Below are 15,951 nucleotides of genomic sequence, written 5' to 3'. Positions count from 1 at the left end.
ACTACACCCATACTGTATGAACAATCTAACAACTACCTTGATTTAGGAGTGACTCCCACATGAATTTAATTGGCACTGGCAAATACGCCTACTGAAAGAGATTTAGGCCGTGTTTGAATTGGCAGCTACGGCTATGGCTGGATAGTCAAGTCATCAAGTGTTGAAGTATAGGATATCCTTAGCAACACCCTTAGCAATAGTCGTAGCCGTAGCCGCCAATAAGGATATGGCCTCACATGATTGTACCCACTTGTAGTCGTTCCTCTCTAAGAGAACTGTGGACCATAATTGTGTGGTTGCCATGTTTGTCTGGTTCCCTGTATACTAGGTGACAATAGTAGTTCCCCTGCCTATTGTTGCAAACAGGGACCAGGCTAAATACCCTTCCATTCAAAGTTTGGATCCAGAGTTTCGTTTTTGGTGTCATAGACAAAGCTTCAACAATTTGTTTTCCTGATTTTCCGTCCAATTCTAATTGAAGAAAACAACTTTCCCTCTCATCTAAAAGTTTGTGATTTCTTTTTTTGTCACAAACTAATTCATTTAGAACTAGACGAAAAAGGTACATGTATAGCCTTTACAAAATTTATGGAAAGGGTTAAAATGGAAATATTTCTTCGGCCAATCTCCCCACAAACCCGACCCTCCAATTCTTTCGCTTGTAGTTGTTACTTGCCAATTCTGCCCCCCCCCCCCCCTTTTGGGCAACCCCGTTTACCCTCTACTAGAAGGTGAATATTTTGGGTTTTTTTTATACTAGTCCCCCTTCCCAATCCTAGAGATTGGCAAAAGTAGAAATTAAGAGAGATGGGTCAATGATTTTCTTTTTTGCACTGCTGGGTCAGCTTTGGATGGTTGGCATTTGGCTTAAAATGTTTTGCTTTTGGGGTATGTTGCTTTGGCTGTGTTGTTGTGGTGTGCACTTACATATAGCTGTTTCCCTTCAACACTTTAAAAAAATATTTGCTGCCCTGCCCTGCTTATAATAGTTTTCTGTTGTTTTTGTGAGCGGTTTTATTCATTTTTTTCATCAAAATATTTCACAAATTAAGGTGAGGAGATGTAGACCTTTTACACTCATCTATACCATTTACGTTATCATGCAAAAGTGTCACTTCAACACATGTACATGTAGTGCTGCTGAAATCTTGAGCTTCATCATTTTGTAATGATCAATCACTATTCAACAAATTTGCAACAGCTCATTTACTGTCAGATTTGGGGCATTTTATGTTAAGTAGTATGGAATTAGTTTGACTGTACCCGAAACAGGGCAACTTTGAGGCCCCCCCCCCCCCCCGAACATATCTGAAATTGTGTACCTTCCTCAAAAAGCAGAAAGATTTGCACTTTTTTTTTCCTTTGCACACACATACTCTCAATCATGTCAACCTGGTTGATCAAGGACTTCTCTTTGTTCTCCCACTGTTTGGTCTGAAAGCGACATCTTCACTGTGTTTTTTTTCACTGATTTTGTACTCAAATCATACTGCAGACACACTCGGTCTTTCAAAATGCTTGGCTCCCTTTGTTTAACCCTTTAGAGAACATAGCGGCCGGAAACTGCTTTTACCAAAAATGCCCGTAGCGGCCGAGAATGGCTGCAAAAACTGGCACTCCACCAAAAAAGGTTTAGAAAAGTTCATTTTCCAATGTTTCCCATGTCAGCATATTATCAGTTTCTAAAAAAAATACAATTTTGTTTTTAATTTTTTTTTTGTCGGGAACTTTTACAATAAAATTTGTTTCACAAATCACCTATACAAACCCATGTCTGTGAATATGGTGATGATTATGCAGAATTTGGTCTCTAAAGAGTTGAAGACCTCGTTTCAAGCAGGTAGGCCACTCACGCACACACAACACTCAATGCACCTACATGTGTTTGTTAGTCACTACTGTACGCACATGAACATACGTATACACTGAACTTTTATATAGCGGCATTCAATGTACAACCAAGCATTGCAAGTAATACAACAAATGAACAAAAATGAATTTACAGAAAGCAACTAAGGAAAAAGATATCTTTTCAGTGCTTTCTTGAAAAAAGCCAGTTACATTTCCTGACCCACCCAAAAAAAAATAACCTTCAAAATATTTCATTGAAGCAAACTTATGGACGAGCATCATTTTACAAACCGAACAAATGTTTAAAGTATCCAAAGCCATTCAAATCAATTTAGTTTCTAGGGATTTCAAATTTTCTTGAAGGTGGGGATTGTTGGGGTTCGTTGGGGAGGGACGAAGATGGTCGAGAAGCCTATGATGGTCAACCAGTTTACTGCCTATCAGTTTAACACACGTCTGTAAGGTTCTTTCACATGAGACAGTTCTGTACAGTATGCACCTTCAAAATCTAAGTGAAGAGTTGATGCTTCTTAGAATCGGTAGCTACATTTCATCATTAGATAGGCTGACTTTTTACATCAAAAACACAGTAAGTTTCACATTTAAGATGCAATGCTTCTTCAGAGCTCTTGGGTAGCATCTCACTGTGGAGTGCTGCATGGTGCCATCATGCTGTTGTAGTCAGGCTCACATTCACAGTCTGCTTTAACAATAGTAGTTGTTGATGCTTGTTAGAGCAAAAAAGGGAACCAGACTAGTTTGCTTTTAACTTTGGGTTCGTTTTGGTGCACTGGTTGTTTTTTACCACCATTCGACAACCCTTCAATTGCAAACCCATCAAAAGCCCTTAAAACACGTTCAGATCGTTGAATCTTTAGTCCTTGAATTATCAAATTTGTCAGTCCACTAAATACAATCAGATAATGTACTTACTGTGTGTATCATTAACATTAATGAAATACTATTTATATGCACATTTTAACACTGTATAACTTAAACATGTATACTATTAATTCCCCAATAAATTATTTAAACAACTTTTAAAAATTCACAGATAATCGGAAGATGAATGTGGTATTTTAATCATCCCTAAACACTACTTAGTATTTTCCTTGTCAATATATTGGGTGCGTTCCATTAGCTTCCCCGGGTCGACCCGGTCTGCCCTCGGTACGTTCGAATAGCTTTGATGTCATTCCAGGGGCTCACCCGGGTGCCCTGCTTGTGGAGCGGGTCACTTGGGGCTGGCCCGAGGTGCATGACGTCACCACGAGAGGTTGAGTGATCGTTCGATTAGCTCTTGTCAGGGGCTCACCCGAATGAGCACCACAGGGTCGACACAGGGAAGCTAATGCACCCATGAACAGATGATTGAACCCTGATGTTACACCATTAATGCCAACCAGCAATAAGCTTTTACAAGTTTCCCCACCCCTTCCCCCCTACCAAGGTCTGAAATTACCCTCATCCCCCTGAGTACTTTTGTTGTTATTTTTCCCTTTTATGTATTCCCCAATGTATTTTGTGGTGCGATTGGTTACATATTTTTCCTACCCCCCTTCCCCAATGCTCTTAGTCTGTTTGCGGCCCTCTCAGCCAGCCAGACTAGTTTGCGCGACACTGTCTCAAAGTACGGCAGTTTGGCCGGAAATCACAATGACCTTCTGGTGGGCAAAATGTGAGTAACACCTTCCCCCATATCCCCCTCCCCTTTGTCTGCTGCTGTGTGTGTTTAGTTTTCTCTTCCTCTCACTCTCTCTGTCTCTCTTTCCTCTGTTTGCCGTTTATAGTCCACTCTTGTCTTTCTTGTTACATTTTTAGTCTTAGGGAGCGCCTCAAATCTCTGAAATAGTTTGAAGGTTCTTTTGCAGCCGTCGATTTCACCAAACTCTTCCTAACTAAGAATTCATCTTAAGACTTGGGACGGTTTCAGTTCTGTATCCAAATACGTAGGAAGCATTAAACCCATCCTGAGTGAGAACGGGTTATTCGTCCTAACTCGAGTTAGGATAATCCTAGCGTTTCGTGAAATCGGCTGCAGGACTCGTACTTATTCCTCAGTCATGACTATAATGTTCTTGGAACAGAAACTGTTCAAGAAATTAAGGGCCTCCCGGAATACAAAGTGTTCTTGAAATAGGGGCCTCTGACTTGAGAAACTTCATCATGCACTCAAGGGCTTCCTTTGAGTAGCTGCAGTGCCATCTTCTTTGGAAAGATGTTTTTCTAAGCAAGTGTAGATTTTTTCTGAGAACAAAGGACTTTCCTTGCATGTCTTCTGCCATCCAGCATCCTCAAAAGGTCTTGCAGTGGATTTACAAGACGTTTGCTCTTTGCCAACCACCGGTAGATAAAACCAGCAGTTGGCAAAATGAAATGCTCAAAATAAATTTATTGATAAAAAGCTGTGATGTTGCAAAAGAAGGTACATCCTACACATCCCACGATGTTAAATTAGCCATCTTTATGGGCAAATCATGAAGTTTTTGATTGCAAATCATGATAGTTTTTGATATTTGTTATGCGTAAATACATGCATGATTTTTATAAAACACCTGGTACGATTGGTTGGTGAACCACTTGGCTGCGTAGATAAATTTGATAGTTTGGCGCTGTCCAAAACGAAAACCAAAGATGCCTTTAAAGACGGCGACAACCGGAACCAAAACCTATCTGTCTAAACCGAGTATTGAGGCGCTCTCTTGGAAAATGGCGGATATCCGACATTTTGACATTGTGTCCTTTCCGTTGCACGTACAGACTGCTTGAATCATGTAGTATAAAGAAGGAAAAGAAGAAGAAGAAAAAACATATTTTAGAATTCATATTCTGCATCTTGAAAGTAGATATTGCATAACTTCACCGATTGGCATACAGAACTCACACAGCGGGCATTGGTGGCTTTGTTGGTAATGCCATAGTGGGCTCAGTTTGAGTTTAACCCATCTGGTACCTATCCTTCTCAACTGTCTAATCAATTCACAAAAAATCTCAGGTGTTAGGAAAGATTTCTAACACGGTGGATCAAAATTGCTTCTTAACAAAAATCATTGAACCATCCCTTTTCATTCATTATGTCGGGTGGGTGAACAATGCACGATTGCCTCTGCCATTCAGCACAACATGACTAATTAATTGCACTAATATTTGCATCTTGTTTAATTTTGAGGTGAAGTGCTTTCTATACACACATCAAAGGTTTCATTATAATAAATTCACACTAATGCAAAATTAATTACACAAACTGTATCATCCTACACTAATCCACACTGATTCAGTTATGCCAATCCAGATCAAGTTAATCTCATCTCCCTTCCGCTGTTATCCCCTCTTCCATTTTAGTCCCCATGCTGAAACAAATCCAACCCAGTGAGCTTCCCTAATCCTTAGTTAATCCAATCCCAATTAATCTCATCCCTATTTATCCCACCTGATATTAACTCCGAGCTGATAACTTTGGATATCAATTTTGGATATCAATTTTGAAGATAACCTTGAGCATGAGGGTAGAAGATTAAGCTCTTAATTTTACAGTACTCGTTTTTCCCACATTGTAGTCTCAGAATTTTGTTTGCCATGATCAAACTTGTAGTATGGCATGCAAGGGAACGATTTTGTCCAGCAATTTTTTTTTTTTTTTTTTAGACTGAACTCATTTATTTTATGCACACTGGATGCTAATACTGAATAGCAAATGATGATTTTTTGAGTAGCAACTGCTACATTTTCTAGAATTCTAGAATTTTGAAACAGATTCATCAAGTTTTGCTGGTTGACCATACAGTTTGCATGACTTTATGCGAGGACACAGAAAGGAATAAAGAGACAACACTTTTCATTCATTTTTTATCATCTCTTTGGATTATCAGCAAGCGTGGACCCAAGATTATTAATATACTGTTTATACTTCAATGTTAAAAGATTCTTACAACTATTGGGAAGCTTGCGAAATGTAACATTTTGTGTAGTGTTTTGCTCTGCTATACAGGGGAAATCGTTCACTGCGGTCCCTTTTTTTTCACTATTTGGGTAGCGGCCTCTCATCCTACAATATACAACCTTATTACTTTCAGAAAGTAAACTAGGTCCTTCAAAGAAATACTTTGCATGTCATTAGCATGTCATTTGCATTGGAGGGAGACTGGTCCCTCTGACTTGCTTAATAGGCTCACATGTAACACATGATCACTGGTATCCTAGGGTAGTTAAAGTCTGTCATGAATATTCAGGTAGTTGGTTTACTGGTTGACCAAACAGTTTGCATGACTTTATGCGAAACAGAAAGGACTAAAGAGGCAACACTTTTCATGCAGTTTTTACCATTATTGTACTTGTACTTTATATTTAAAAACATTTTCAAGATTTTGGGGCAGCATGAGGCAGGGGAGCATGAGGCAGAATAGCATGGAGAGCCATTGCATTATTCTCTGTGAATCTGTTTTAAAATTCTAGAGTTTGTCTTTGAAAGGGTTTAGGGACTTCAAGATTGGTTTTGTTTTTTCCAAATCAAATGGTGCAGGAAACATTTGGTTCTTTAATTATGATTAAACACGACAGCATGCAATATCCTATTATGTCATTTGTTTAAAACGACTTTTGGAAACATTGACTAGAGCAGGACTTCAGCCTGTGACCACCGGTTTAGCATGAAGGCACTCTACCAACTGAGCTATCTAGCCTTAAAGGCAGTGGACACTATTGGTAATTACTCCAAATAATTATTGGCATAAAACCTGTCTTGGTAACGAGTAATTGGGAGAGGTTGGTGGTATAAAACATTGTGAGAAACGGCTCCCTCTGAAGTGCCATAGTTTTCGAGAAAGAAGTAATTTTCCACGAATTTGATTTCGAGACCTCAGATTTAGAACTTGAGGTCTCGAAATCAACCATCTGAACGCACACAACTTCATGTGACAAGGGTTATTTTTCTTTCATTATTATCTCGCAACTTCGATGACCGATTGAGCTAAAATTTTCACAGGTTAGTTATGTTATGCATATGTTGAGATACACCAACTGTGAAGGCTAGTCTTTGAAAATTACCAATAGTGTCCACTGCCTTTAACGTTGGCAGTCTCCCTATTTTTTAAATATTATCTTTGTTTGGGGTGTGCAAAATCTCCTCTGTGCCTTGTGAACGGGTGTAATTATGAAAACTAAAGGACAATTTAAGAAAACAGGAGATGTTTTATGTACTTGGTTGAAAAAAAAAAAAAATAGTATCAATCATCTGTATTTGTGTCAATGCTTAAAACCTGTAGGCTATATGTGTTGGTATGTGGCATTCTGCGTCTTCCAAAATGGTTTTTTACTTTTATTTGAAAGCAAATAATCGGAAAACAAATGATGGTTTTTGTTTGAAAACAATAACAAAAACAATAAAGTAAAAATAAAAATCATCATACAGTACTTGTGATTACTTTGTGTTCCTGAAGAAAACAACCTAGAAGTATTTTTGAAAAAAATATTGTACATTTCCTTCAACTTCTTTTAAAACCAACCTCCATTTTTAAAACTGCTTGTTTGTTGGAAATGACCGTGCCAAATGTAAAAATACACTATACATCCTGTGTTATTATACGAAGACATTGTCAAGAACCTTGTCTGTTCCACTCTTCTTCCTGCCGTATACATTTCTCCTTGTCGGTAGTCTTCAATTAACACATTGTCAGTTTTGATCTTATTCAATATCAATTTGACAAGATATTGACGAAATGGGGTGACAGCTCAGTTCAATCCGGAGGTCGTTGGTTCAAATCTTGCTCTAGTTTATTTGTCCTTGTTCAACCTCGAATTATTTAAGACTTGACCCAGCCAGTTTCCCTTTTGGCTTACTATTTGATGTCAATATAAAAAATGACAGAGGTTTGAATATTGAGAAGGAACCGTGTAAGCCCGGTCGGATTTACTACATGTTAGATTTTCATGTAAAATTGATTAAGAGTACCATTTCTCTAGAACCTGAGCTCGATTTTCACAAAGCGCTAAGATTTCATCTGAAGATGCGGTGTCAGTATTACCATGGTTACGGTTGTATTGTGACGTCACACTTTGCTTAGCAATTAAGACTACGTGTAGTGCACACTCTATGATCAGTTTGGATTAAACATTGACTAACTGAGGAATATTCAGAATACATAGACAAACTTATGAATATTCATATTTTATTGACTACTTGTGAATATTCAGATTATTTCATAATTATTTGTATTATATTTTCTAACTCATAAACATTCATATACAACTTTTTTTCACCAACTGAATCATTCAACTCACTCCTTATAATTAACTGGTGGTAGGAAGCTTTGCATATTGGCATTAATATTGTAGAGTTAACAAGCTTTAACCAATGGTGCCATCGCAAACTAATTTTCCATACAAGTGGCTAACTCACTAAGTGAACTGTCTCATCTCATGAATATGTATGATAAATTAATTCATTAAGCCCGGCCCACTATTTGAACTGCCTTTAAATGAGATTCAAGTGCATTCTATGAACAAAAAATTCACCTTGTGAATTTTGGGAATGTAAGTTTTTGAGGAAAATGCACGTCAAAAAAATTTATGTTCCCAACGGACATTTTTCTGGTAACTCTCTGAACTTTGCTTTTCCATAAAATGACTAATGTCAGAAACAACTTTCTGGTCACAAATCACCAAAACAAGTACCTAAAAAGGGATCTTTGGGATAAAAATGTCAACACCAACCTGTGAAGGGTGAAACTAACCGTATCTATCAGGGAACGATTTCGTCCAGAAATGTTTGCAGCGAATAATAATTTTATACCGAACTCGTATGGTTTTTGCACACCAACTGCTGATTATTTAGTAGCAAATGATGATGATTTTTGTGTAGCAACTGTTACATTTCGTGTGGCATCTTGCTTTGCATACAAAAACAAGGGAAATTGTTTGCTGAGGTATTACCAACGATTATAGAGCGCAAGATGCGGAACTGAAGCTTTATCTATTGTTGTAACGTGAAATACGCATGGGCGCCATTTCAGCAAGTGAATGTTTTGTTTCCCATTGATAGGAATGGTCATTGTCTGCACTGATCTGCACATGTCTATTGTTGTATCAAAATAGTTACTTGCCGAAATGGCGTCCAGTGGGATTTCACATTCCAGCCCGAGTTCCGCATCTTTTGCCTTGCGGCGCTATATAATCTTTGGGTATTACTAAATGTTACTAACCTAACGGGAGACTATTGAACGCTAGGTGGCAGCAGACTTACCACGTAAATCTAACGTCCGTCGGTGTCGGTTTTTTCCCATAACCGATATATCGAAAATTTAATATCGGGTATACTCGATATATCGAGTATTTCCCGCGCGCAAGTAGCCTTGCTCAAGGCAGTCGCATTATTCGCTCCGAAAAGACGCAGCTGTAAACCCACCCGCCGTATACCCTGTGCATGGTGTGTGCGATCACACCGAATGACCCACCAATGAAAAAATTCCAATAGTGGACGAAATTGGGGGGGCTCTAGGATATGCTAGTATGCAGCTCAGGAATATGTATATCGTTCGTCAGACAACACAGGATGTGAGGCAAATGAATTATTCATTTTGACGTCCAATCACTCACTTCCCTTATCACGACCTTTGGACCCTATCATGCGTCCGTGGTGGTGGTGTGTGAGGTAAACATGTCTCGTCTTTCGCGGGCATTATGGTAATGAGCTGACCGTGGGAACTCTTCGCTTATTATAGTAATGAGGTCAGTGGCTTCAACACAGATCCTACAAGGCTGTCGGCCTGACGGCCTCCGCATGCGGATAGTGTACGGGGCATCGTGTCGTGCGATGTTACGCACAGTGAATACGGGTGGGTTTTACGCACAGTGAATACGGGTGGGTTTTTATACAGCGGCGGTCTTTTTTCGGAGTGAATAATTCTGAATAAGACTGCCTTGAGCAAGGCTAGCGCGCAAGATGGAAGCCTAAAAACAGCACTTGGTATATACTCATGGAGGTAGAAATATATATACCGTAGACTGACAGTTTAATAGGGTTACATTTCAACCTGTTTTTGTCTGATCCCCCGAACTTGTTTGTAGTTCAAACAATTTCAAATTGCGTAGTCCCGCCCCGATTGTTTCTGGTTTTACAACAAAGTATGATCGCCGCTACCGCTGGCTTGGCCAATTGGTGAACGCTCACCACCACAATTCTCGATTCGTGATTGGCCATCTCAAAATGACACAGAGCCTTTGTGAGTTGCGTGACTCGCCGACATTAAGGTGTCAGTTGCCGATGCATTGACGTAGAAGTGTCAATCAAGTTGTCCGACGGGCGCGCGGACTACCTTTACGGTTGAAAATGGTTGAGGTAATCATCGAACAAAAAATCACTAGAAAGTCCCGCAAAACACAGACCTACCACTCCGCGATTACAATATACAACGCACGCAGCATGCAGTCACATAGTCTCCAATAAAGGCTCGTCGTCTTTTTACTTTGCATTCTATAACAAAGGCAAGAAACATTGAATGCTAGAACGCCCTCTATTGTCGAAATAACGCAGTGCATCACGCGATACCGCCTTGACAAAAGACTGCACGTGTCTGTGCATGCTTGGGCAAACGGGTTTTCCCCCCGAATTGCAATCACCATACACGCTGGTGTGCACGCTTAAACCGTACAACAGCATAGTCTTCGCCGGTACGCACGCAATAGCCGCCGACAGCTTGGTCTGCGAATATAGTTCCTCGGAAATGTTAGCTTGTTTACCGAAAACAACACAACGTGTAGGCTTTATTTGACCAAAATGACGCCATTACGACACCTTGGATTGATAGAAAGATTATTTTACTGTATAACGTAAGATTGTTTTCTTCCTTGTTTTGTTTTGTCTTGTTGATTCGGGGAAGTTTTTGCGGGGTATTTTTGCAAAGTCAATAATGCTGTGATGAAGACGCATTGATTTTGATCACATGCGCAATGCAATGGGAAGTTGCATCTTAAACAGCCGATAGGCTGGGGCAGCAGCGGCGGTTTCTTTTGAGGTTTTACCATGCGCTCGCCGCGGGGTCGTGAACTTCTGCGGCGGGCCGGCGGCTGGTGGCGAAAACACAAAGAACAAGCAACTCAAAATGATGAAACTACATAACGACGACGGCTTTTATAATACTCAAACACAGATTTCTTTTAAATAATCGGACACTCTTTTGGTATTTCGATATCATTTAGGAACATCGAAATTTTCAAAACATCGAAATTTTTGATATATCGAAAATCCGATATTACGATATGATTATAAAAGTGACATCGGCGATTTCGATTTCAAAAAAATATTGAGTTTTTGAGTATTTTCGATATATCGACGGACTTTAGGTAAATCCATGGTTCTTGGCAATGTGCGCATGCTCAGAACACATAAACAGTAGACCTTTTCGCAAAAACCTGTTGCGCAAGCGCTAACTGTGGAATGAAGTGCATGCTGATCTAGCTAGGGATCAAACTTTATCGCTAGCTAAACCATCATGCACCTCACTCCACGCCTATTGTGCGCATACCAAGTATTTGCGATAAGGTCTATGGAAATTTACCTGGTAAGTCTGCTGCCACCTAGCGTTCCAAAGTATCCCATTGGTCATGTAGTTTTGTTTTTGTTGTTTGTAACTTATAACTGGCTAATACTTTAACTAGCTAACTGATCACAAGATGGTTATCAAATTGGGTCAGTCATGTGCTCATCACAAGGTCGTTAATCTGTGTCACTGGGTGACAAAGCATGTGAGAAGACTGACAGAACTAGGACTAATTTTACCAACATCCAGTTTCGATCCCTAATTACTTTGCTGTGTATGCCTGCTTGTGTATGCAGGGGGGAAACTGTGTGCGGGGGAAACGTTTAGTGACACATTTTAGTATGGTAACATCATATGGTAACATCAACTGAGTGTGTCCTTCATGGTTCTATTAAGATATGCCTCAATTGCACTCACTACTTCAGATTGTGTTCATTGGTTTTGTTTCACTGCACTGCTGGCACCTCATGAACATGTGTGAATAGTTAGATCATTTTGGTTTGATTGAGAGGGTGGTGGGTGGGGATACAAGTTAGTTCTGATTTCTTTGTGGCTGTATGTGAGATCAATATTTAAACAAAAGCAGAAAATCTCTGCACTGATAGTCTTCAAATGTCAATCGTGACTTTTATAATTGATGATGATGTCAAAAGTTCATTGAAAAATGATTTCATCTGCAGCAATTTTTGGGGTCAAAATGAAATTTTGAATGAATTTGCATCCGCTTCTGACTGTTTCAAGTCTTTTTTTAGACGAATCTGAACAAATTTTGTATGTGTGTTCACTGTTCGCTAAAAAATAAATTAAGTGCACCTCAAATCAGTTCCTGTGTGTTTCTCAAAAATGCAGAAAGTATAATGTTGGCATTTTGAGGGTGTGTTGCCAAAATTTGAACAAATTAAAATTGGTTAAAAATTTGGGCCAAGAACCATTTGCTTTGCATATCCATTTCAGTCTTAGAGGTTGGTATAACGCATTGTGTATAAGGTAATGGTTACACAAAAATGTTCATTGCATGTATGCCTGTGATGCATGCCAACTGTCTCACGCCAGCAAGCATTTTGTTCAAAGCACGACTTCTTTCATTTCGGCAGGTTGGTGTTTTGATGTTTCTTTGTCTTCTCTTTTACTCTCTTCATAAAACAGAATCTTAGAGAAGGAGGTCCAAGCTCTGAAGAAGAACCATGAGGTAGAAACAAAGGAACTGAAGGAGACGATAGAACAACTGAAGATGGATAATGACCGGCAGCAGGAGATTATCGGACAGGTTTGTCTTAGTTACACAATAAAATTGTTTGCGTCAAGATCATTTTCCAGTTTAAGCAGACCTAAGAAGTTTGTAAATTAATTGGGAAAAAATGTGCATGACTTTTGGTAGTTTTTGCAGTTGAGTAAATTCCTTTTATCTCTGATGTGCGTACAAGATAGCCATAGTGGGTTGCATGGTTGGCTCGTGCGTAAAGCGCTCACCTCTCACCAAGGTGACCCTGGTTCGATACCCGGCCAGGGCCCATATGTGAGTTGAGCTGTGCGTTGGTTCTCTGCTGTGCCACAAGGGTTTTCCAGACCTTCCAGTTTTCCTTCCTCGAGAAATTTAACACACATCAAATTTAAGATCCCACTCTCTTAAAAAGTCCCGGATTATATATCCCCTTTAACTCCCAAGAGGTTTTGCTTATACGGATCTCTGGCTACACATAATGTAAATGTATGGATAGAAACAGGTGCTGTAGGTTTGTACTCCACCAGGGCCCAGTTTCACGGCACTGCTTACCTAGGAATTCTGCCCTCTTGGCACTATGTGAAGCGTGCGATTCCACAGGCTGTAAGCGCAGAACGCCTCGATAAGAAGCACCGTGAAGTTTGGGCCAAGTATTGAAGTTCCTGGTTTGATTTACTCGGTTCCAAGGGTCTGGGCCCAATTTCATAATAAGCCTGTAAGCGCAAAAGCTTTCTAAGCATAGAATAGTATTGCTTTTAGCAGAATCAGGTTACCAGCCCAAATTACATTAAGTCTGCATTGTTGTGGCCGGCGCTCGAATCAATTTTTGCTTAGCAAAGAATTGTCATGCAGTATTTTCTGCTTAACAGTTTTATGATTGGGCCCTGAACCAAAGGCCCTGGATTGGGCTGATGACGTATACACATGCTCACTTGACCATTTCCCCCTGACCCTTTCACCCCTCCGGTCACTTCTTCCTGTTTACGAAAGATTTGACCTCTATTAATGATATTATAGCTCTATGGTGTACCCATTAGAAATGATGGTCATGCTTTGCTGGGTACTGAAACTAGGGCTCGATCCCAACATAATTAGTTTACCTGGATATTTTTACAAAGAAAAAAATCTATCGTAATACAAATTGTCAGCATTACAATAGTGATTTTTTTGGTGACATCACACTTTACCAAGCAACTACGATTGATTTGCAGTTTTAGCTCTTTGTGGAATCGGCCCCAGTGATGTGACATCTCTGTTTTTAACCGGTAATCCGTTTTTTGTTGCCTTTTATTTATTAACTGCTCTCTCTCTCTCTCTACTCCTGCTTATTTTATTTCTTCATTTTTTTAACTTTCCCCAGAGCTTGAAGATGACACCAGAGGCCAGGATTAACCAAACGGTGCAACATGAAATCTCAAGACTCACTAATGAAAACCTGGTAAATATCGTGAACGCTCTTTTAATTTTAGAGACTGTTTTGGAAACACATTTCCGAAAACAGTGGATTTACTTGGTGTGTCTACTGCCCGTCTAGTGTCCCAAAAAGTATCCCATTCTGTTTAAAAACTATTTTATCTTTCGGTTTCATCCATGTGTCTAAATTCCATCTCATTTCTATTGTCTGCAGGATTTTTTTTTTTTTTTATATATTTAATAATGCAATAGTTCACTCAGTGTTTTTGAAACAAAACATTTACCCTTTTTCCAACAACATTTTTTACAGGTTTGAATATTTTTCCTAAAACTTGGACTTTTTGGATGACTGGACTCTTTAAAAAAATAAGAAAACAAAAATTGAAAGCACTGGAAACTATTGGTAATTCTCAAAATAATTGTTAGCATAAAAAACTTACTTGTAAATGAGCAATGGAGAGCTGTTGGTTGTATAAAACAATGTGAGAACGGCTCTCTCTCTTGCTTTGACAAAGAAGTAATTTCTCACTAAAATATTTTAAGCTGAGGTCTCGAATTCAAGCATCTGTAAGCACACAACTTGTGCGACAAGGGTGTTTTTTCTTCCATTATTCTCTCGCAACTCCTACGACCAATTGAGTTCAAATTTTCAGTTTATTATTTTGTGCACATGTTAAGATACACCAAGTGAGACTACTGGGTCTTTGACAATTACCAAAGTTGTAGTGCCTTTAAGACTTGAAGTAAAGTAAGAAAAGTAGGCCATTTCCAGGAGAGCAATTTTCTACCTTAAAGGATTTGGGTACTTTTTTAAAATTTCCATAGATTTACACTAAACTTACAGTATTTGAAGATAATGATAGTGGAAAGCTTCCCTTCAAATCTTACTTACTAAGGTGCTGTAGTTTTTGAGAAATGAGTAAAACAATGTCATGAAAATAATGTTCGTCTTATGAGACGAAAAATATTTTAATCATTTACAAAAGTATTTTCAGGACATTGTTTTACTCATTTCCAAAAAACTACAGCACCTCAGCACGTAGTATTTACAGGGAATCTTTCTACTATCATTATCTTCAACCTGTGTAAGTTTAGTGTAAATCTGTGGACATTGTGTTTTTTGTGCTACAAAAGTTACATAGACCCTTTAAGCTGCCAAATAAGGCATTGAGGCGACCCTGGTCCGTTTCCACCTGGGCTTGATTGCAGGTCTGGTGATTGTGAGTCAGCTACATGAACTCATTCCTAGACTTCAAAACTGTTCCTAAATCGGATGCAAACCACAACTTAGACTTACTGACCAGAAATTATGATTTGTTTATCGTTCATCAGACTCAAGAAAAAAATCTGTTGGAATTTGTTTTAAACATAAGTTCAAGTTATATAGGAAGTGTGGACCTGAGAACACAGGAGGTCCACATAATGTAGGACTTGAAACACTATGTGGACTTACACATGCCCACACAGTAGTTTTAAGAGTGTTGAAGAGTAGGATTTCCTTATGTGTACAGAACAAAGGAATGTCCACAGAGTGACTGCAGCACTGAGCTGGGTGAGCTTACAGGAGTTGCCCATGTAGGTCTTTTAGTTTTACAAAACAGAAGCTGTTAAAATTAGAAACACCGTCTCTTTTTTCCCCTTCAGTTTCATTGGAAATCAAATTTTATTATTGAAGACGAGGGAGAAACAATTTCTTTCAATTTGTAATCCAGAGCAAATGTGAGCTCAAGTTTCTTCGAGGTACATGAGTATGTTCATTTGTCATCATCTTGTAGAGCTTCTTACATTAGGATAGATTATCATCAGCAAAAAACAAACTGAAATCTACTGTCTGGAACCTCAGTTGTGGGGACACAGTTGTTCAGTGTCCTGGTTGGTCTCCATTATATAATAGCACTTAGTTTTTAGCTGTGATACGTTTTGATGAGTATC

General features: G+C 39.1%; 1 protein-coding gene across 1 annotated transcript in view; it reads left to right on the top strand.

Moving 5' to 3' along the window:
* LOC139936919 (unconventional myosin-Va-like) overlaps nucleotides 1-15,951 on the top strand; it is a 98,688-nt gene that overhangs the window by 66,992 nt on the left and 15,745 nt on the right. The window contains 3 exon segments of the mRNA XM_071931745.1: nucleotides 3,428-3,529; nucleotides 12,531-12,651; nucleotides 13,967-14,044. Of these exon segments, the coding sequence (XP_071787846.1) occupies nucleotides 3,428-3,529; nucleotides 12,531-12,651; nucleotides 13,967-14,044 (301 nt within the window).

Source organism: Asterias amurensis, chromosome 5 (assembly GCF_032118995.1).
Source record: "Asterias amurensis chromosome 5, ASM3211899v1".
NCBI lineage: Eukaryota > Metazoa > Echinodermata > Asteroidea > Forcipulatida > Asteriidae > Asterias > Asterias amurensis.
The sequence above is the reverse complement of the archived record's forward strand: the minus strand, read 5'-3'. Positions and strand labels throughout refer to the sequence as shown.